The 23,109-nt window shown below is 42.3% G+C and overlaps 1 protein-coding gene across 1 annotated transcript in view; it reads right to left on the reverse strand.

Annotated features, from left to right (window-relative positions):
- Positions 1-23,109, reverse strand: part of LOC111964413 (programmed cell death protein 4) — a 30,159-nt gene that overhangs the window by 1,443 nt on the left and 5,607 nt on the right. The window contains exons 3-9 of the mRNA XM_023988315.2: positions 9,819-10,106; positions 9,409-9,506; positions 7,572-7,685; positions 7,176-7,397; positions 6,825-6,922; positions 5,922-6,036; positions 1,251-1,358 (exon numbers count right to left, since the gene is read on the reverse strand). Coding sequence (XP_023844083.1) covers positions 1,251-1,358; positions 5,922-6,036; positions 6,825-6,922; positions 7,176-7,397; positions 7,572-7,685; positions 9,409-9,506; positions 9,819-10,106 — 1,043 coding nt within the window. The remainder of the gene's footprint in view (positions 1-1,250; positions 1,359-5,921; positions 6,037-6,824; positions 6,923-7,175; positions 7,398-7,571; positions 7,686-9,408; positions 9,507-9,818; positions 10,107-23,109) is intronic.

Raw genomic sequence — 23,109 nt, forward strand, 5'->3', positions numbered from 1 at the left:
CTGAACAGGATGTTCATGTACAAAATGAATGTTTAAAAAATAAAGTGCCCTAAATGGCACCCTATTCCCTATGTAGTGCACTACCTTTGCCCAGCGCACTATAAAGGGAACGGTGTGTCATTTGGAACTCCGGTTATGTCATGGACAGTGTCTTAAATTCTCTGTTATGTGGATTGTCAGCTTGACCAAGATGAGACTGAAGAGTGGAGGAAGAATGACATAAGGCGCTGGTCATCTTTCTATTTTCAGTGAGGTTTCAATCCCTTATTTAACCACATTGGGGCATCATTGCTTTAATTCTCACCATACTGCATGGATTTGGCAATCTTTTTTGAGTAACATTACATTTAATTAGTATCTAGGATGCTGGTGGAATAATGTTAAGTAATAGTTTCCAAGATAACAGAAAAAAACAAATCAAACTATTTGCAGCAGAATAGACCATAGATAGGTTTATGACTTGTAGTCTTACCAATATTAAAAAGATTACGCCACACATATTCAACATTGCACGCATAGCCAACTAGCTACATAACTATTGAAAGTACAGTAGCGCTATCAATATCCTTGTGCTGACAGCAAAGGCCATGTTCAGTATGGAGAAGGAACAAAACAAAAGTTAAACAAAAAGGGAGATAGATKACATATTTCACCGGATGTATAAAAGAGACATCTGGTTGGTGTTTCCTCTCACTACCAAATATGGTAGTGAGGAAGCACAGTGGCMGGCAGTGGGAGAAGATTGAGCTAGAGGGATTTAGCTAATTTAATAAAACATTTGATCTCGTTACAGTTGTTGTTTTTAAACAGAAAATACCTAGCTACAGTTCTCTTGCATTTTACAATAGCTAACGCTACTGTAGCTAACTCTTAGCGACCTACAAACAGTAAAGTTACTTTAGCTAATGCCCTCTACAAAACATTTTATCTAATTTAAATAACGTATAAAATTAAACTCTTGGTGGCGTTAAGTCTCAACAACGACTAGTTACTTAACGTGTTGAAGTCCCTCTTCAACTCTCCAGTAAGTCTGCACCTCACTAAGCCATCTGATAGACCAATAAACGCGACTTTGAAAAACCCATCGACACTTGCTCACTTGCCTCCCATTGGAAACGACAGGATGTGGCCTATCTTATTAGAACATCTTTAATGTGGTTGTCAAATAACATATTTTCGCTTTCTGTTGCAAAACATTTTTGATACAGTGTGCCCTTCTAAACTGGACCCAAAGCGCTTTCAGTGTTTACCTCGTAGACAAGCTCGTGGTGGAAGTGAGGTACTTCTAGGTCCCGCAGACAGCGTTCCGCCTCCTTCACCTCTCCCGATACCAAGTACTCCTTCAGCAGAAAGTTCATCTGAAACACATATCGATAAAGTATGAATCAATCACTCTCCATCATACCAACCATCATTCACCACCCATGGCTAAAACACTGCTAAATACGGATTTGACCGACAAAGGTTCGAAGACTTATCCCACTGAACTAAAGCCTAGATCCAATGGATAAAATATGCATCTTCTCTATAGTTTGACATTTCTCAGCAGTGACTACCGGGCCTGGTTGATTTGGTAGTGCAAGATTTTTCCTGTCAAAAGGTAATCATGAATCGGGGAGAGGACTCCCAAGTGATTAGTGGCTGGACAAATGGAGCAAATAGTCAATCACGATGCTCAATGACAAACAAACAGTCTGGTTTTGTGTGTAGTACTCAACCCTCGTTTCTGTTCAGTTATGAACCGTCAGTGCAACTGCAATTCCACAAACGCTTGGTGCTTCGCTGACTGTTGGTCGACAATTGTCTTTAGTTGAGCATATTTTTTAAATGGCATGGTGTACAAGACACCTGTCTGAGTTGACTAATCTATTGTTAAGTCAGTGGGAATGGCACAGTCCATCAGACTAAGACATGCTATTGAAATTGTATAGGGTTATATTACGTAAAGACAATGATGCAGCACTAATATTTTATTTATTTTCTCCTGCTTTGGATAGAGGTCGCTGCTGTACATACCAAGACGCATTCCTCCTTATTGTCCTTAGAATTTCTAAGCAAACAGCTGGAGGCAGGGCTTTCTCCTATAGAGCTCCATTTTTATGTAATGGTCTGCCTATTCATGTGAGACGCAAACACGGTCTCGACCTTTAAGTCTTTATTGAAGACTCATCTCTTCAGTAGGTCCTATGATTGAGTGTAGTCTGGCCCAGGGGCGCAAAGGTGAACGGCAAGGCACTGGAGCGACGAACCATCTTTGCTGTCTCTGGATTCTCTGCCTCTGACCCTATTACGGGGGCTGGGTCACTGGCTTACTAGTGCTCTTTCATGCCTCCCCTTGGAGGAGTGCGTCACTTGAGTCACTGACGTGATCATGTCCGGTTTTGCACCCCCTCGGGGTCGTGCCGGGGGAGGAGTTCTTCGTAGGCTATAATTAGCCTCGTCTCAGGGTAGTACGTTGGTCTGTTTATCCCTCTAGTGGTGTGGGGTCTGTGTATAGTGGGTGGGGTGATACCCCCGGACAGGGCCAACCCGGCAGGATATCTATGCTGCAATAGTCTGTGGCGGGGGGCTAGGGTCAGTCTGTTATATCTGGTGTCCTGTGTGAATTTAAGTATGCGCCCTCCAATTCGCGCTCTCCCTCTCCTCCCGGAGGACCTGAGCTCTAGGACCATGCCTCAGGACTGCCTGGCCTGATGTCTCCTGGCTGTCCCCAGTCCACCTGGTTGTGCTGCTGCTACAGTTACAACTGTTCTGCCTGCGGCTGTGGAACCCTGACCTGTTCACTGGACGTGCTGCTGTTTAACTCTCCCTCTCCTGCTGTTTAGAACTCTGATTGCTCAGCTATAAAAAGCAAACTGACATTTACTCCTGAGGTACTGACCTGTTGCGCCCTCTACAACCACTGATTACTAGTTGACCCTGCTGGTCATCTATGAACATCTTGAAAAACAATCTGGCCTTAATGGCAGTCTCCCACCAGGGTACCTCAGAGCCAGGTACCTCTAGGTTCCTGCCTTTCTGGGGAGTTTTTCCTAGCCCCCATGCTTCTACATCGGCATTGCTTACCATTTGGGGTTTTAGGCTGGGTTTCTGTATTTGCATTTTGATACATCTGCTGATGTAAAAATGGGTTTATAAATAGATTTGAGTCATGACTTGAAATGCAAATCAAGCATTTGTTTTAAAATAAAGTGACCCTTGAATAATTAGCGTAAATAAATAAACCGTTCCATGTTGGCAATTGCATTCACAAATGCATGAGACTTTAGTCTTTGCTGTAATTAAGGGCCCCTCCAAACAACCAAGAATTCCCCCATTTAGAGTTTCACGTCATCTGCATCCATTTTGCTGTCACATACGTATTCCGGTGTTCAGAGTTTATAACCAATCTATTAATGTAATATGCTATAGGTCAGGCCCTATGCGATTTATACACATGTCATGTAAAGAGTAAGGGTTGAGGGAATAAGGAATGTTTTTCCCGAACAAATCATTTTGGTAACAGAACCTTTAAGTCAAATGGCTGTAATTATTTTGCCGGTTCAGCATCACAAAGTGTGGTCGCTGCAGCGGAGAAAGAGGGAGACAATGGGTCAGTCAGTCTTTTTATTGCACAGCAAGTCTGAGCCCGGCACAATCAAATCAATTGCGGTCGGACTCCCTCTAGTCATCTGATCAAACGGTGCACTTAAAGCATCAGACAAGCTCAGTGCATATAGTTGATTAAATCACAGGATGTGTCGATATGAAAAAAAAATACGTTGTAACCAGTCGATTGGTTGAAAGAACAGATGACCAAGTACATTTTTTGTTGTCTGGGACAGCCTTATTGCTGACACTGGTTCTGTTGGTACGGCCCCAGCTGTAAACAATCTCTTATGGAATGCGCTTGCAGGAGAGAACACCTAGCCCCCCCACACACACACACCCTCTCCAAACATCCCTCAGCTGGAGCAGGCACACTGCCGACTACCCCTCTCCATAGCAAAGTGAAATAGGGGCAGGGTTCCAGCGGTTGCTGCCGCTGGGGGTTTAACTGGTCTTCAATCTCGCTGACGAATGTGTGATGACCCTCGCGTGACCAATGCTTCACCTCTGAGCAGTGAGCACGGAACTGCCAAACAATAACAATCCGGTCCTCTGGCAGACGGTGTTTAAGTGGTGAGAATAAGGGCATAAAGGCTTGGCCGGGGGGTTGAAAGCCCAGATTAAGAGAAGCTAGACACAGACTTGTGTCCCAAATGGCACCCTGACCCAATTCCCTTTAAAGTGCACTACTTATGGGCTCTGGTTAAAAGTAGTGCACTAAAGGATATAGGGTGCCATTTGGGACACAAAATGCTCTGGAAGACTCCTAGACACTCACAGCACTGACTTATCAGTCCTATTCGGTTTGTGTATTCAATGGTACGGTATTCAATCAACCCTGGCTTAAATGTTTGCAGTAGTCACAGGCAGCTTTGTTTACAAAGATACTCTACACACACCCAGGGGAATAAGGGCACTTGTCTGACTCTCTACACACACATCCCTGTATCATCCGGTTCTTGGAGCGTGTTGTCAAATCACACCCTGAAACGGTTATTTCCAGGTCATGAAAGAAAGCTCCGGGGAACCTCACCACAGTACCAAATCCGTGTGAAAATGCCCCAGGGGGATACTGCTATTCAAATCTCTTAATACCCATACTCTTGACTTCAATGTAGTCTGTGGCAGAGTGATTTGATCAAACCCAGAGGAAAGAGGCAAAATCTGTTTCCCTAATAACCCTATCCCCCATGTAGTGCACTATTGGCCAGGACCCATAGGGCTCTGGTCAATAGTGCAGTATACAGGCGATAAGGTGCCATTTGGCACGCACACTAGTAGCTCCTATTCTGGCAGACTGTGTGCCCTCTGTAGCCCAGTGAAGACCCACTCGATCAGGGCCTGAAGCCCAACAAGGACAGGCAGGAAATCAAACCTGGTCTGGAGTCTGCAGCCTACAGAGACTAACGTAGGATGAGTTACACAATACTCTTGCTCTTGCTCTGCATACTCATTCGACACATCACAAGCGTGTGTGCAGCCGTGCACATTCACACATGGGTGCCAAATTATCAATTTAGTTCAGGGAGCAAAGGCCCCTTTGACCACTAGACTATACAAATGCACGCACGCACACCTCATGACTTGAAAACCTGCACTCGGGTGTGTGAGTCCCTGTGCATCGGTTTACGTACGTACATGCGTGTGTCCCTGTGAGTGTGCGCATCGGCCTCTTTGTTCCAGGCTTTGCAGTCAGATCCAAGCATGGGGGACAGCATTGTGCTGACACCAGCCTAGCAAGGCTCCCCGTGGCTCTTTTCCCAGCATGCAGTTCTCTCCGCCTTGTGTTTATGTTACATAACAGACGAGTGCAGATCCAGGACCAAAATGGCACCCTATTCCATACTTAGTGCACTACATTTGGGGACTATATAGTAAATAGGGTACCATTTGGGACACAACCTGACAGAGCCCGTCTCTCTGCACCGAGAGTATCAGTTCAGGTGGAGAGAACAAAAAGGTAATCTCCACTGTGTGTAAATAGTTGACCCACAATGAAAGGCTGCAGAGAAATATAACAAAGCTCTCCATTGATTGGTTATGCATGTTTCTAGCTCTGATAGATGGGTGTTAGCTGAATATATTGCACTTCAAATAATATTAACAGAACCCAGGTGTGTTGCCATTTACCCATATTTGATTCTCATTAGGTTTCTCCTATCACTTCCAACAAGGCATCACATTTCATGCATGCAGAGACAACATCCGGAATGGGAGGTTGCTTGTCTAACTGGAATGTTTTGTTATGAGTCACAAGATGATACAACACTGGCATGTGATGATTGGCGGGCGGGGTGCCAGGTCCCGCATACTTGGCAGCGAGGGCCTCTTACCTCTTTGACGAGGTGTTTGACAGGTCTGAGGCCACCACCCACGCCCCACACATTGTCTAGCCGCACCATCTCCCTCTTCATGGAGAGGAGCACCGCCGCACGGTCCAACGCGGCTCTGTGGGGAGGGGAATAACCACAGAGACACAATGAGAAAAAGGGGAACGTGTCAAGTCACAGCTAGATATTGAACATGGTCACATGATTTCAGAACAAAATKACTTTCTGAATAAAGCAGGTTAACTACAAAATGGACTTTCCCAACTCATCAGAATAAATAACAGTGGAATTTGCATTCTAAGGTTGAAAATGGGAGATTACAAACATGAGGTAAAACCAAAAATGGTCATCCTAGGCATGACATGTGGCTACAATCAGTTCTGGATGGGGATCATTCAGTTGCTTGGAGAATGACTGTGCTTTCGTGGTGAGAAGACGCAAACATTTACCCTGGCCCTCTTATCAGGCGGTTCTTAAGCGATTAACTGACGACATCAGCGACAGAGGTAGGTAACCACCACTTTGATGTGGAGTGGGCTTTTCCACCATGTTCCTTGTTGGCCACAGATCTAAGATCAGTTTCTTCCTTAATCCTTAGAGAAACCTGATTGTAAGCAAAAACTGACCTTAAGGGCAATTTCGTTAGAATGCTCCTCACCCTAAATGCCCAAAATTATCTAATCCTCCCTGCCTTTATTTAGTACATGATTCATATCATTGTCTCTAATGTGTTTGTCCATATATTGTCTCTGTGCCAATTTGTTGTTTGTCTGAAGCACCGCTTTAACCCTAAATAGAATTCTAAGGACACAAGAAGTTCTTTGAAATTAAAATCCCCTCCACCAATCAATGCACATCTTTTTATTTTATTATGCCCTCACTCCTTGACCTCTAACCCCTGCTCACCTAGCGTGGTCGCAGTCCACCTTGCCTTTATAGCGGTCCAGGAATGCCATAGGTAGAGCGTGGTCTGCGATGGCTCGGGCAATAAACTGTCCCAGCATCTGTAGAGTTGGAGAGAGTTAAAGAATAAACCTACGGTATATGATCGGTTGGGTTTAAAGCAGCATGGCAAATTATCATTTGTCTTAAAGAAAATGTACAAAGACTGCATAACAAATGGCACCCTATTTATTCCTTATATAGTGCACTACTTCAGACCAGAGACCCATGGTCCCTGGTCAAAAGTAGTGTACTAAATGGGGAATAGAGTGCCATTTGTGATGAAGACAATGTATTTCCCCCCCAATCCAGTACCTGTGGAGCCTCTGGCGTGTCCAGCATAAGATCGGGCAGCTCTTTGAGGATTTTGTCGAAGGCGCGGGCCATGTCGGACTCYGAGAGCCCCTTGCCGACCAGGTCACGGAGCARCCTAGAGGTGAGCTCCCGGTGGCTGGCCTTCCCCTCCAGAGACAGGGACACAGCCAGGCTGGAGAACTCGTACTTGTGGTGGCCCAGGTTTAGCTCCTTCAACAGCATCTGGGAGTGGAAGAGGGGGGTAGGGTACACACACAGTTAACGTGAAGTAAAATGATATGTCGGAACCCTGCGTGGTTGAGACAAAACAGTAAAAGAAAATGGATGCACCACCACCTAAAGGCTGCCTCAAATAACCAAACTCTTCCTCTTTTTAGTACAACATCAAACACTTACTTGGACCTCTTTTGTGTCCCCGTGCTGAAAGTACTCCTGTACAATGGGGTTGACGGTCTTCTCCAGTTCCCTCTCGTCCAGCTCYGGAACAACTGTTGCGTACACAGTGTCTCCCTTCAAAATTAAACAAGACATTATAGGTCAGGAATAGCCATCTAATAACACGGCCGGCCCGCTCATTAGGCAGGATTAGCCTGTAATCTGAAATGCTACTGGTGCATTTGTTAAGTCCAATGCAGCTGTTTTTATTTCAATATCAAACCATTTCTGGGTAACAATGAAGTACCTTACTGTGATTGTTTTCAATTAATGGTCAAATAAATAAATGGCTTAGCAAAGAGCAATTTTTCAAGCAAGAATTCTGCTAGATCTGTCCGAGTGGTGAGGCGAAAACGAATTTACTACATAGTGACGTCACCATGGAAGGCCAAAACTCCCTCCCACCAAAACAGGCAGAAATGTCAGGTGGTCTTTTCAAACAGTTTTTAAACTAAAAAAGGGCATATTCATAATTTGTACTATTCCAACCTTGGGTCAAAATGTATGTAAAACACAGGAAAATCACTGACTGCACTGGGCCTTTAAGGTATAGTGCAGGGGTCAATAACTGCCATCATATTTAGGCTGAATGGCCGGRATATGGCAAATGTAACAGCAGACAGCAGTTCTGCCGACATACAGTGTACTTCTAAAACTTTGAATATTAACACCCCAGACGCTCCGGTGAAAGGTTTTTCTAAACAATACGAGCAGATGAGTGCCTTTGGCTGATTCCAGAGAAACAAGAAAAAGCAAACTTCCTCAGTGAGCAGGGCTTCAGGAAACTAGAGCGGAGAGTGAGACCTCTATTGTTTTGACCTGCGTTGAAGAGGGGAAAATATCACTAGAGGGAGGGAGGGTTTCAGCCATTACCCAATGCACTGACTCAACTTTCCTGTTTTCCCCTCCTGGTTTCAGAAGTATGCTTGACCTTTAAGAATAACCACAAATGTTCAGACTGCACCAATGAGCTGTTCTGGTATTGTTGGAATACTTTAAAATATTCTGCAGCTCACTTATAGTAACCATTGATCTTACTTGATTGAATTTGATTACACCATTTAACTTCCACAGACCCAGCCGTGATTGATGAGTGATTACTTCCAGGAAGGGAGGAGGACCCATGGGTCAAACAGGATCCATGTGATCCTAACCACTCCCTTACGACACAAACCACCTAGCTAGTAGGGATCCCAGACACACTACTACTGGGATATACTGGAGAGCAGGCCTGTGTTTCAAGAGAATGTTACGTCCAAAAGGCATTATATTCCCTATATAGTGCACTACTTTTGACCAGGGCCAGGCCCATAGGGCTATGTGCTTTTAGAGGTCAGTAGAGCTGCGCTCCAGTGTCACCAACTCTGTCCTAGTTATCTGCTGCCACAGGGCAACTGGCTCCAGTACTGTTTCTGAAACAGCGGCACTCAAGGCCAAACTACAATTTGCACCGTTCTTTTTCTAGGTTTTTATCTCTTAAACAATAGCCTTGGAGGCACTTTCCCACTACATGGTTCAGTCACAGCGACCTCACTACACAGGATAGCAAAAAAAGTCTGCGACATTCACTTAACTGATGTTTAAAGTTACAAAAAAAATTATTATAAGCAACAACCATCAGACCAAAACAACTACAAAAAGAACCTGGCCCATAGTAGACCCCTCATCTAAGCAACTGTTGTCTTTGTAGTAACAGCGTGGGACACTGGTGTACAGGAGAAGAGGGGTGCGTGCAGAGGCTCTATTGTATAGGTTGGGGTTGGAGAGCGCTCATGTGGTTTACACATGTACACCTCACCTGTGCAACCTCGTCGTAGTTGGGGTCCTTGACATCTGGTTCCTCTACCTCGTACACCATCCCGGCTGCTCCCCACACACCTTTACCCCCTGCGCCACCTGTAGTGTAAGGACCACATCAACATCAGCGCTAGTCAGTTAGCACTATAGACATGTTTAGAATATGGGTTTTGTGAACCCAGGGAGATTACTGCTCTATGATCAGTTTACCAGACTTTAATCCTAAACAAACTGTTATGGCCCCAGACCAAAACTAGCACTAGACCACCAGGGCTTAGAGTAGATTACTTCCATCTCAACCATTATTAGCCTAGCACAGACCTTTCTTAGGCAGGTCCCATTTAGTCTTCCATCTCAAAGGTTATTAGCATAGTTAGCATTATTAGCTGTTAGCCTAACATTAGCACATACCTTTCTTGGGCAGGCCACGGCCCTTGCCTGTCCTGGACTTGCGGTCGTTGGGGACGGGCACCTTGCCCTTGGGGCTGTCGCCGTCGGCCARCTCACCCGACAGCGACTCAGAGAGTGACTCGCTGCGGGATGACGATTTGCGCACACGCCGCTTGGCCTTGGCCTTGAGCCGTGCCTCGTGGAGCGCCTTYTCCTGTGGCGTCCAGTTGCCGTTCACCTCCGCCTCGAACGCAGCCTCGTCCTCATCGCCATAGGGATGGTCCACATCGTCGTCGAAGGATAACACCCCTGCAAATGGATACAAGGACAGGCAGTGAGTTTAAAAGGTGCAGTATGGAGTTTAATCAATTACATGTAAATATTAATAACATTGAACAGGCAGGACTGCACCCTGGTTGACTTAAATACATGTCTGCATATATTTTTTTATTAACTTGTCAATATGGGGGCGCTGTTTCCACTTTGGAAAAAATCGTGCCCAAATTAAACTGCCTCGTACTCTATTCTAGATCATACAATATGCATATTATTATTACTATTGGATAGAAAACACTGAAGTTTCTAAAACTGTTTGAATTATATCTGTGAGTAAAACAGAACTCATTTGGCAGCAAACTTCCATACAGGAAGTGAAAAATCTGAAAACGAGGCTCTGTTTCAGGGCCTGGATATTCAATTGCCTTATATTTATCGATATGCATGCACTTCATGCGCCTTCCACTAGATGCAAAACAGCAGTGGAAGGTGGAATGGGGTGTCTAGCTTGATCTGAGATCGAATAAGAGCTTTTGGATGTGACAGGTCCGGTATTTTCTTTGTCTTCGAAGGCGCGCTGGGGAGCTCGACATTGTCTTCTGAAAAGCGTTCGGTATACACGGCGATATCTCCGGCTCTGATTTTATTTGATACATATGATAAACATCATAAAGTAGGTTTTTTCAACCGAGTTTTATCAGTTTATTCAACGTTTATGGGACTTTAGTTTTCCGTCTTTGCGCCAAGAGAGGATTGGAATGTTAGCAACCTTGGCGTAGCATTGTGGCGCGAATTCGACAGAAGAAATGGACATTCTAAAACCAAACAAACATTTATTCTGAAATAGGACTCCTTGTACAACATTCTGATGGAAGCTCAGCAAAAGTAAGAAAACATTTATTGATGTTATTTCGTATTTCTGTGTAAAATGTTGACTCCTATTCTCCGCCGTGTTGGTGAGTGCTGTCTCACAATAACGCAAGCTGTATGTTATGGTATGTTATCTAACACAGCGATTGCATTAAGAACCAGGGTATCTTTCATTTGCCATACAACAAGTATTTTTATGTAAAGTTTATGATGAGTTTTGGTCAGATTAGGTGTGTCCAAAATATCTCCGGACATTCTGGGAAAATGTTGCTACGTATTCACAATGTATAACCACGGATTTGCAGCTCTAAAATGCACATTTCGAACAAAAACATAAAGTATTGTATAACATGTATAAGACTGTCATCTGATGAAGTTGTCAAAGGTTAGTGATTTCATTATATCTAATTGCTGGTTTTTGCGAAAGCTACCTTTGCGGTGAATAAATGCCTCTGTGTGTTTGGCTATTGTGGTAAGCTAATATTAATTCTTATTTGTGTTTTCGCTGTAAAACTTAAAAAATCTGAAATATTGGCTGGATTCACAAGCATGTTATTTTCATTTGCTGTACACCATGTTTTTTCATAAATGTTTATTGATGAGTGTTTAATTTCACGTGTGCTCTCTGTAATTAATTCTGGCTGCTTTGGTGCCATTTTTTGATGGTGGCTGCAATAGTAAAACTAGATTTATACCTCAAAGATGCACATTTCGAACAAAACATAAATGTATTGTATAACAGTTATAAGGACTGGTCATCTGATGAAGTTGTTTCTTGGTTAGTGACTTAATTTATTATTTGTCGGTTTTGTAAAGCTACCTATGCGGTGGAAAACATGGTGAAAATATGCGGTTGTATGTTTGGCTATTGTGGTTAGCTAATAGAAATACATAGTGTTTTCGCTGGTAAAAATATTTTAAAAATCTGAAATTATGGCTGGATTCACAAGAGGGTTATCTTTCATTTGCCTGTATTGGACTTGTGATTTCATAAATTATATTATATGATAGATCCCTGTCCCGTTAGGCTAGGCTAGTCAGCTTTTTTGATGAGGAGGATCCCGGATCCGGGAGAGAGAAGCGGTAGAGGTTAAACATTATTTGTGCAGTTCTTCCAGTGGCCACAGGGGAACAAAGACAGCAGAATGCACCTTTGACAACAGGAGGTATACATTTGGTTGTGTAGCCTACAATCAGTGTTGCAAATTATGGAGATGGATATTCAAAAGGTTTAGAGGTCTGTGGAAACATGACAACTATTTGAATGTCAACTGCCAGCACTTCTACTACAAATTACACAAGCAGAATCCGTAAGTATGAGAAACGTGTCCAGTCAGTCATGAGATAATAACTAAAGGATTACAGAGAGCCAGTCAGTCAAGGAAAATATTCAAATCTGGATGTTCAAAAGAGACTCATTTCCCTTACAGATAACAACGAATTCTCTCATACCTGCAACGTTATTTTTGCACCGTGGACAATGTCTAGTGTAAATTGAGACTGGTGGCTTTTTAATGGACAGGACACATGTTAACCTTTGAGAATAGCTTAAAGCGGCAATAACTTTTTGGGCAACATAGAAATGTGAGTTTTCGTTTCCATGGGGGCTGCTAGCTAAATATGCTAACAAGCGCAAACAAAAATAAACAAACTGCAAAGACAAGCAATCTAACTTATAAAAGGTATACATATATAGGTTGGAGGCTGTCATTTGGTAAGTTTGGACATTTACAAGCGAATGTGAATGAGAGACATTGAACAAAGTTGACACATGCTTGTCTGAAGGAAGAACAGTACTGGCTCTGGAGCAGCATGTGTACACGCTGTGTCTGTGTGGACTCTGGAGTCGTTAAGGCAACAGGCCTACCTGCTCTGCTCGGAAAAGAGGGGTGGGGGAGCAGATGGGCAGAGAACTGCAGAGAGAAAAAAACGCAAGGAAATGAAGCTAGCGGCAGCTGTACAGATTTCTCAAACACGGCAGAAAGCTAACACTATGATGTCCCGTCTTCCTTATTAATTCAGCCACTTAGATAACAAGCCAAAAAAAAACAACTTGCTACACTCCTGAGAGGCACTGCATCGCAGTGCTGAGGTGCCGCCCATGACCGGGAGCCCTATATGGCGACACACAATTGGGGAGGGTGAGGGTTTGGCCAGGGGATTTCCTTGACTCATCGCACTCGAGCAACTCCTTGTGGCAGGACAGGCGCCTACAAGCTGACCTCGCTCGTCAGTTGAATGGTGTGGCTGGCTTCCGGGTTAAGCGAGCAGTGTGTTAACAGACCTCATATTGGCAGGCAAAATCCTGAGTTGAAATCAAAACAGGAAGTCAGAAATCTGAGCCTGTGTGTATTCACCAGAGTCCCTAAAGAAATCCACTTGAGCTATTAATGATGTTGCACTGCCAAGGGGTTCCACTAGATGTCAACAATCAATAGAAATTTCAATGAGACTTCTATGATGTTGTGGGAGAGAATGAGAGCAGAATCAGTCAGGTGTCCATCAAGCAGCCATTTCCTTACCATGCTTTTTCTTCATGCAAGCCACTGACGTTCCATTGCTCACGCAGACAAGAACGAATACTCCGGTTGAACTTTATTGAAGCTATATGTTAAAAACATCCTAATGTTGATTCAGTACTTAGTTTGAAATGTTTCTTCGACCGGTAATTCACATTTTAAAGTTTTTGTCCGATATAACGCTGACCAGAATTAGCATTTGGATATGTAAACCAGACGTGCTAACAAAAGAAGGTATTTGGACATAAATAACGGATTTCGAACAAAACAAACATTTGTTGTGGACCTGGGATTCCTGGTGTGCTTTCTGATCTAGATTATCAAAGGTAATGTATATTTATCATGTATTTTATTGTTTATAGTGACGCCATCTTGCAGCTGTGGTATGCTGTTTTAGACGCCGTCTCAGATTATAGCGTGCATTTCTTTTTCCGTAAAGTTTTTTTGAAATCTGAATAGCGGTTAATTAGGAGAGGTATATCTATAATTCAATGTGTATAACTTGTATTATCAATTATATTTATGATGAGTATTTCTGTTGAAACGATGGGCTATGCAAAGTCACTTGATGTTTTTATGATATTATGTGCTCAATGTAAACTGAATATATATGAATTTATATATACAAAATGATGATTAGTGTAACATGAAGTCCTATGAGTGTCATCTGATGAAGATCATCAAGAGTTAGTGATTAATTTTATCTCTGTGCTTTTTGTGACTGCTATCTTTGAAAAATGGCTGTGCTTATTGTGGTTTGGTGTGACCTAACATAATCATTTGTAGTGCTTTCGCTGAAAAGCATATTTGAAATCAGACACTTTGTGGATTAACAATATTATTATAAATAAGTATAAGACACATGTATGTCTGAGGAATTTGAATTATAAGATTTCTGTCGTTTTGAATTTGCGCCTCTGCACTTTCACTGGCTGTTGTCATATCATCCCGTTACCGGGATTGCAGCCATAAGAAGTTAATTAACCTGTTATGGCTGCAAGGGAAATTATAGCAGTAGAGAGTGCCTATTCAAACGGCCTCGTACTCAATTCTTGCTCGTACAATATGCATATATATACCTTTGGATATAAAACACCTTCTATGTTCTAAAACAGGTTTAATTATTTCTCTAAGTGAAACATAACTCTTTTTACAGCCCATTTTCTGGAAAAGAGAAATTTCCAAGAAGCTATTCTTTAGATACTTCTCATAATAAGGCTGGCACTTGAGCTGTACAACACGTCACACATCTCTTTGTCATGCGGAAGTGAGAGAAAAAATGACTTGATTATCTCTGTCAGGGACTGAAAGGAACCTCTTTGAGTGATAAGTGCGCACTTGATATTTTTTTCTGGGCCCGAGGTAGGAAATGGACTGCGCTCCTGGAAAACACTCGTTATAGGTGAATATGACCTCCAGCTTCGATTTTCTTTGATACATGTCACAAAATCATCCTAAAGTATGTTTTTTCAATATACTTTAATTATATTATTGAAATTTATTCTGGACTTTAGACGTGATGCGACGCAAGAATTTTGTCAAGAAGAGATTATGGCAGGCCAGTGTGTCATGCTAATTCAACAGGGACATCGTTCGTTCTAGGTCCAAATGAACACGGTTCTGAACAAAGGACCCTTTGGAGAACATTCTGATGGAATACAACAAAGATAAGGACCCAATTTGGGATGCTTTTTCATATATCTGTCGAACTGTGCTATCGCTAGCGTTTGACTAGAATCAATGCTGCTGTGTGTTAGCTATTGTAGTAAGCTAATATAACGATATATTGTGTTTTCGCTGTAAAACACTTCAGAAATCGGAAATATTGTCTGTATTCACAAGATCTTTCTCTTCATTGCTATCCACTATATATTTTTCTGATTTATGTGAATAATTAGTAGTTGACGTTGTTTTTTCTCTGGCTACTGCCGTCCGATTTCTGACTGGAGCTATGATGGTGGCTAAGATGGTAGCAGTAATGTAAAACTGATTTATAGCTAAAATATTCAACTTTTTCGAACAAAACATAGATTTATTGTGTAACATGTTATAGGACTGTCATCTGAGGGAGTTTTTTCTAGGTTAATTAGGTTAGTTCTAGGTTAGTTAGGTTGGCTTTGCATGCTAGCTGCATGCTAGCTGCATGCTACCGGTGCTGTGAAAAATATCTGTCTCTCTTTTTGTATTTGGTGGTGAGCTAACATGAATATATGTGGTGTTTTCGCTGTAAAACATTTAAAGAATCTGAAATATTGTCTGTTTCACAAGATCTTTCTCTTTCATTGCTATCCACCATATATTTCTCTGAAATCTTTTCTGATGTGAATTAGTAGTTGACGTTGGTGTCTGTTTTCTCTGGCTACTGCCGTGCGATTTCTGACTGGAGCTATGATGGTGGCTAAGATGGTAGCAGTAATGTAAAACTGATTTATAGCTAAAATATGCATTTTTTTTTAACAAAACATAGATTTATTGTGTAACATGTTATAGGACTGTCATCTGAGGTATTTTTTTCTGGGTTATTTAGTTTGGTTTTAGGTTAGTTAATTTGGCTTGTGCATGCTACTTCATCCTACTTGTGCTGTGAAATGTCTGTCCTCTTTTTTATTTGTGGTGAGCTAACATAATATATGTGGTGTTTTCTCTGTAAAACATTTAAAAATCGGACATGTTGGCTGGATTGACAAGATGTTTATCTTTCAAATGCTGTATTGGACTTTTAATGTGTGAAAGTTAAATATTTTACAAAAATAGATTTGAATTTCGCGCCCTGCACTTGCAGTGGCTGTTGTCATATTAATCCCGACGTCGGGATTGCAGCCTGAAGAAGTTAATCTCACAGACATAATTCAAACAGTTTTAGAAACTTTGGAGTGTTTTCTATCCAATACTAATAATAATATGCAAATATTAGGAACTATGACTGAGGAGCAGGCCGTTTGATATGGGCACCTTTCATCAAGTTACCAATACTGCCCCTTCAGCCATAAGAAGTTTTAAACACCATCCCGTGGTCATTTCCAAATACCCCAGTATACCGCCCATGAATGGAAATAGTGGAGCGATTTCTGCATATTGCACCTTTTAAACCAACAACCACAAAGTGCTTCACATCAGACACAGTTCTGCCATGTCAAAAATGTGGCCGTGTCTATTTGTGTGCTGTACTGTAGCTTTAAAAAAAGGGTCCATCTGAAGTCCATCAATTTTGTGACTTTAAATTAATTACATGTAACCATTTGAATCTTGAATATAACCTATAAATGCCTCATGAGCTTAGTTGAACTGTCCTATCCCATCAGAATCCAAAACATGCGCTTGTTTTACTCCAATGTTCGTAAACAAACACTGTATAGCCTCAAAACATAACTAGTCCTTGCATTGATAGCTCAGTCTATACATTTGAGTGGTTCCCTTTCTCCAGCCCATCCCTCAGCTTTTTAGTCCAACAGTGGCAGGGAGTTCTTTGTTGTTTAAACTGCTGATTGCTGCTTTAACAAAATGCAATGTTATCAACTGCACGATCGAATGGGGCCCTACAGAGTTTAAGAGTTTAACTAATTTAACTGCTTAGACCCATAAAGCCAGAATCATAAAAATGTGTCTTAATGGTAAACAGTCCAGCTTTAGACTAGGCCTATACCTTCCTCTGTCAACAGTGTCGAGCCTCCGCCCTATTTTACGATAAAGCCTTATTTTATCAGGTCAACTCAAGAATGGGGTGAACGGAGGTCAGTTCTGATCAATATTGGTCTGTTAAGCATAACCCATAAGTCCTATCTGCTTTTAAAGGGTTTGCATTCTAGTGTTAACGACTAGCCAATGGTTTGGTCAACGATAGCGCTTCAATCTCTCCAGTTCTAACATCAACAACACGTCAGCTCAAACAGCAGAGCATGCTCAGGCCCTGTGGGACGTTACCAGCTGGTGGCTGCTCACACTACATAGCTTAATAAGGTGATTTACAGAGGCAAGTCCACACGTACACAACATATGTAAACCAAAACGCGCCTAATAGTCTACACCCAAGTCTCGAAACACCTTTGAGCTACAACAACAGACCAGGAGAGAGATAAGTACATGCATTATGCCGATCACAGTAAGACACACTGCCTTACTACCCCAAGCATAGTTGGCCCACTTCCATATATTAAACAGTTGTGTGGCGACCCTTTTAGCAGGCACACGGTAGCCTGTGCACACAGAAGACTCAAAGGCCTCTGCCCTTACAACACCAGGGAAGCCCACTAATCCTAGTTTATTATGGACACGGACCACACACACACTCTCCTGCACTCACCAGCCATTCAGCCCACAGGTGCAGTAGCTAGTTAAGACTGTTAGAGGATTAACAAAAAAAAAATATTCCCTCGTATGGAGCCAGGGAAAAGGACAAGTCCGTGTACAGTAAGCATCTTGTGGGAACAATAACAAATGGAGTTGAAGTGGAGCCCTAGTAGTGGTGAGGGCAAGCAAAGGGCATATGGGGGGGGATGCTGACGTGGGGGCTTTTTCAATCCTCCTTGTCGCTAATCCTCAGCATGGGTCTTACTACATATGGCAGTGTTGGGCCCACAGCCAGTCAAATGACCCCTCAAGAGGAGCAGGAATTTCTAAGGGTGTAACGAATACCCCAGAGCCCTCCTACAAAGCCCWCCGCCGAGCCCTAAGAGGAGGTATGGCCCTATAGATTACAGGGACAAGGAGGGCGGCCCAACCACAGAGCAGATCCAGCACTGACTGGAGTGGAGCTAGCACCAGCCAAACTACTTTTACTTGCCATGAGTGCTGTGTGCGCCTAAATGCAAAACGGCAACCTGTTCCCTAGATATTGCACTACTTCTGAGCCCATCGGGCCCGGTTTAAAAGTAGTGCACTTTGGGACAAAGCCTGTGTACCTGCTCTCCTAGAAGGGCTAGAYGAGCCAGGACCCCACGGGTACGTCAATCATTCAAATGAGCTAGTGGTCAGTGATGCGTTTTGTACATGGAACAAGTGAAGAGGATTCCTACAGGGTGTAAAAGGTGTAACAGATTGCTGTACAGTATGCACATACACAGGAAGTGTCCTCGCTCTCTGATTCTAAACACAAGCGTGGGCCGGCCTACCATTGGTCAGAACCACTCCCTGGGCATGCAAAGCTGTAAACAACTGACCAAGTCTCTCGTCCTCCTCCAACTCCCTTCAAATAAACACATGCCAGAGCAGTAAATTAGGGAAAGACCAATGTCAGCCAGCCAAAAACAGGCCTGGCCAATTGGAAAAAGGAAGAAAAGGAGGAGCAGAGGAAAATAGGGTTCTGCCAAGTCAAGCATTGCAAACCCGAAAAACAAAATGTGCTACCTAACAAGCAAAGGTAACCKTATACCTCTCTAATTAGCTAGTACTGGCCACATGCCCTTTGACATTTATAATGCAGTGATCTGTGGTCTGAGCCATGTAGGTTGTCACTGACTGTATAGGGAACTGAACGTGCTAGAAACTAGTTTCTCTACTTCAGTGTGGTTTGTTTTTAAAAAAAATGTTTTAGTAAGTGTCTATCATAGGCAGCCTAGCTGTATGGAGAAGTGCTTCTGTATACTTAAGTGTCCAGATATGTCCTTTGAAATGTTTGAATCCGTCGACTGTATTGCGATTTGTGAATTCAAAAAATGTGAGTGGCAAGTTTCTGCATGGCGATGACTGATGCAAATAAGACCGGTCCATTCTGCGCTCTGTATTTAATGCAGACTTCCCCACCAGCACTCAGACAATAATATTACTAGCTCATAGGCTACCCCCCCCAGTCTGAAACTCCTTTTCTCTCAATCACTCCTCTTTAAGGTATTAYAGTAACCTTAGTAAATTAACCAGAATAAAAATAACACTAAACAGCAGGGCAGACAGCAGATCCTCCTAAAAGCTTTGGGCTTGATCCAGGTCAGCGGGGAACTTTGCTGTCAAAAACAACCCCTTGTATTCCTGTGTTAGTAGCCAGTAGGCTACATGGGTAATCGTGAGATTAACTCCCACTATAACTGTAAATGGTATTCAGTTGGCCTGTGTGTGTGTGAACTTTTTAATGAAATTAGGATCTCTAACAAACTGTCGTCGTCCCCCCTACACAAAATTCACACTGCAGCTGGCTTGCCTGCCCTCTCTCTACACTAATGTTGTGAGTGTGTGTTCAGTCTGTCACGTATAGAATATCCTAGCCTACTCATTGGTGATAGGCTCTGCTTTACTGACGTTGCGAGACATTGCAAGCCAGGAAATTCCATTCCATTGCGAGATACAGCTTTTGATTGCTGATATAGGCCTAGTACACGGTCCTGATTCAGTCTGTCTGGTGGCCGAGCCTAGAAGCTTAGAGCGTTGGGCCAGTAACCGAAAGGTTGCTGAATCTAAACCCTGTGCTGACATGGTAAAAATGTTGTTCTGCCCCTTTACAAGGCAGTTAACTTCTTATGGCTGAGATCCCGTTAACGGGATCGACTTAACAGCCAGTGAAAGTGCAGGGCGCCAAATTCAAACAGAAATCTCATAATTAAAATTCCTCAAACATACAAGTATTTTACACCATTTTAAAGATAAACTTTTTGTAAATCCAGCCACTGTGTCCGATTTCAAAAAGGCTTTACGACGAAAGCACACAACGATTCAGAAACTTTTCCGCTAGGAATCGACTCATCTTTCTMCTAAATGTCTTGGTAAGTCACAGTATTTAACTAACTTTTTAAAGTACTTTTTTAGGAAAGAGTGGTCGGTGAGCAGGCAGCAGGCTAGCTGCGCGCAGGCAGCTCAAGATAATTTTATTGACAGTTCTGGTCGCCTAGTGATGGACGGCATTCCTTTCAGAAGCGGCATTCCTTTACAGACAAGTAAAATAGTTTCGAAGTGCCACTGAACGGGTATCTCCAGAGAAGGTTTCGTGTCGTCGTTAAAAATCCATAGTGTACACTTGTAGTAGCCTAGTTCCATTCAAGGGTATATGACTGCGGTAGATAACCTCATTGCCCGGCCTTAGCGGTCCTACATACGTAACAGGACCATTATTCTGCATTGGGAATTGACATGGGATTTTAAGACTTTTTTACATCACATTTTAACAGAAAAAAATAATGTAAAAAATGTTCAGTTTAAATGTTAAGCAAAATTGTTAATTTGTCACAACCCTAGTGTGTGTACACTTGGCACTGGCTTGGACGTGGTGAGAGGCTGGGTCACTGGAGCTGGGAGAATTGACCCAGTTCCAGTTGTAATGGCTGCTTTGTATGAGGTGATAGTGGCAGTTCAGTAAAGTCACTCACAGCCAAACAGATTGGAGTCAGTGGGGTAATGGACGCAAAGTAGGTTTGGAAAAACTCCGTAAACTTTCTCAAAACTCCTGGTTGGAAGATTAATAGAATCAGGAAGGAATAGGCAAGAAATCTAGGAATCCTCCAACCAGGATTTCTAGAAAACCTGAGGATTTTGGTTAACYTCTTATGGCTGGGGGCAGTATTGAGTAGCTTGGATGAATAAAGTGCCCAGAGTAAACTGCCTGCTACTCAGGCCCAGAAGCTAAGATATGCATATTATTAGTAGATTTGTAATAGATTAGATTATTAGTAGACTCATATGGCAGGCAAAAACCCGAGAAAAAAATCCAACAAGGAAGTGGGAAATCTGAGGTTTGTAGGTTAAGTCTTTGCCTATCCAATATACAGTGTCTATGGGGTCATATTGCACTTCCTAAGGCTTCCACTAGATGTCAGTCTTTAACCTTGTTTCAGGCTTCTACTGTGAAAGGGGAGAGAATAAGAGCTGATTGACTAAGGTCTGGCAGAATGCCATGAGCTCAGTCAGGCGTACGCCTGTGAGGTAGCTGCGTTCCTTTTCATTTCTAAAGACAAAGGAATTGTCCGGTTGAAACATTATTGAAGATTTATGATAACATCCCAAAGATTGATTCTATACATCGTTTGACATGTTTCTACAAACTGTAATGGAACTTTTTGACATTTCGTCTGCCCTGCGCTTCGTCAATTTGAATTTGTGAACTAAACGCGCGAACAAAAAGGAGGTATTTGGATATAAATTATGGACTTTATTAAACAAAACAAACATTTGTGGAACTGGGATTCCTGGGAGTGCATTCTGATGAAAATCATCAAAGGTAAGTGAATATTTATAATGCTATTTCTGACTTCTGTTGACTCCACAACATGGCGGATATCTTTATGGCTTGTTTGGGCTCTGAGCGCTGTACTCAGATTATAGCATAATGTGCTTTTTCCGTAAAGTTTTTTTGAAATCTGACACAGCGGTTGCATTAAGGAGAGGTGGATCTTAACTTSTTAGAACTAGRGGGCGCAGTTTTCACTTTTGGCTAAAAAGGCGTACCCATTTGAAACTGCCTATTTCTCAGCCCCCAAAACTAGAATATGCATATAATTAGGATGCATATAATCAGATTAGGATAGAAAACACTCTGAAGTTTCCAAAACTGTAAAACTTTTGTCTGTGAGTTAAACAGAACTGATATTGCTGGCGAAAACCTGAGAAAAATCCAACCAAGAAGTGGCCCTGTTTTTGAGACCTCTGTTCCCATGCTTTCCTATTGCCCATATAAAGGGATATCAACCAGACTTCTTTTTCTATGTCTTCCCTAAGGTGTCAACAGCCATAGTTTCAGGCTTCTATTTTGAAGAATGAGCGTGAAAGGGCACATTGCGTAAGTGGATAGGTGGGGGCTCTGAGTGATTTTTGCGCAAAAGTKAAAGGCAGCCATTGTTTCTCTCGGTCCTAGTGAAAAGCCAACTGTCCCGGTTGATTTATTATCGAATAGATATTTGAAAAACACCCTGAAGTTGGATCAAAAACAACGTTTGACATTTCTGTGGACATTATGGATATAATTTGGATTTTTTTCCGGCGTTGTCGCGAACGCTTTTTCCGGTGGATTCCTGGGCATAACGCAGCAAACAAACGGAGGTATTTGGATATAAAAAATATCTTTATGGAACATAAGGAACATTTGCTGTCTAACTGGGAGTCTCGTGAGTGAAACCATCCGAAGATCATCAAAGGTAAACGATTAATTTGATTGCTTTTCTGATTTTTGTGACCAAGTTACCTGACGCTAGGTGTTCTTATTGTTTTGTCGAGCGATCGATACATTTACACAAATGCAAGTATTGCTTGCGCTGTAAAGCATAATTTCAAAATCTGAGACGACAGATGGATTAACAAAAGGCTAAGCTGTGTTTTGCAATATTGCACTTGTGATTTCATGAAATTATATTATATAGTTTGCGCTAGGCTACGCTAGTCAGGGTTTCTGATGACAAATATCCCGGATGGGTAGTCCAGGTCATAAAGTTCCATGTCTAATACTTGTATCTTTTATCAATGTTTATTATGAGTATTTCTGTAAATTGAAGTGGCTCTCTGCAAAAATCACCGGATGTTTTGGAAGCAAAACATTACTGAACATAACGTGCCAATGTAAACTAAGATTTTTGGATATAAATATGAACTTTATCGAACAAAACATACATCTGATGAGTATCATCAAAAGGTTAGTGATTAAATTTCTCTTTCTGCTTTTTGTGACTCCTCTTTGGCTGGAAAAATGGCTGTGTTTTTCTGTGACTAGGTGCTGACCTAACATAATCGCATGGTAT

Source organism: Salvelinus sp. IW2-2015, linkage group LG1 (assembly GCF_002910315.2).
Source record: "Salvelinus sp. IW2-2015 linkage group LG1, ASM291031v2, whole genome shotgun sequence".
NCBI lineage: Eukaryota > Metazoa > Chordata > Actinopteri > Salmoniformes > Salmonidae > Salvelinus > Salvelinus sp. IW2-2015.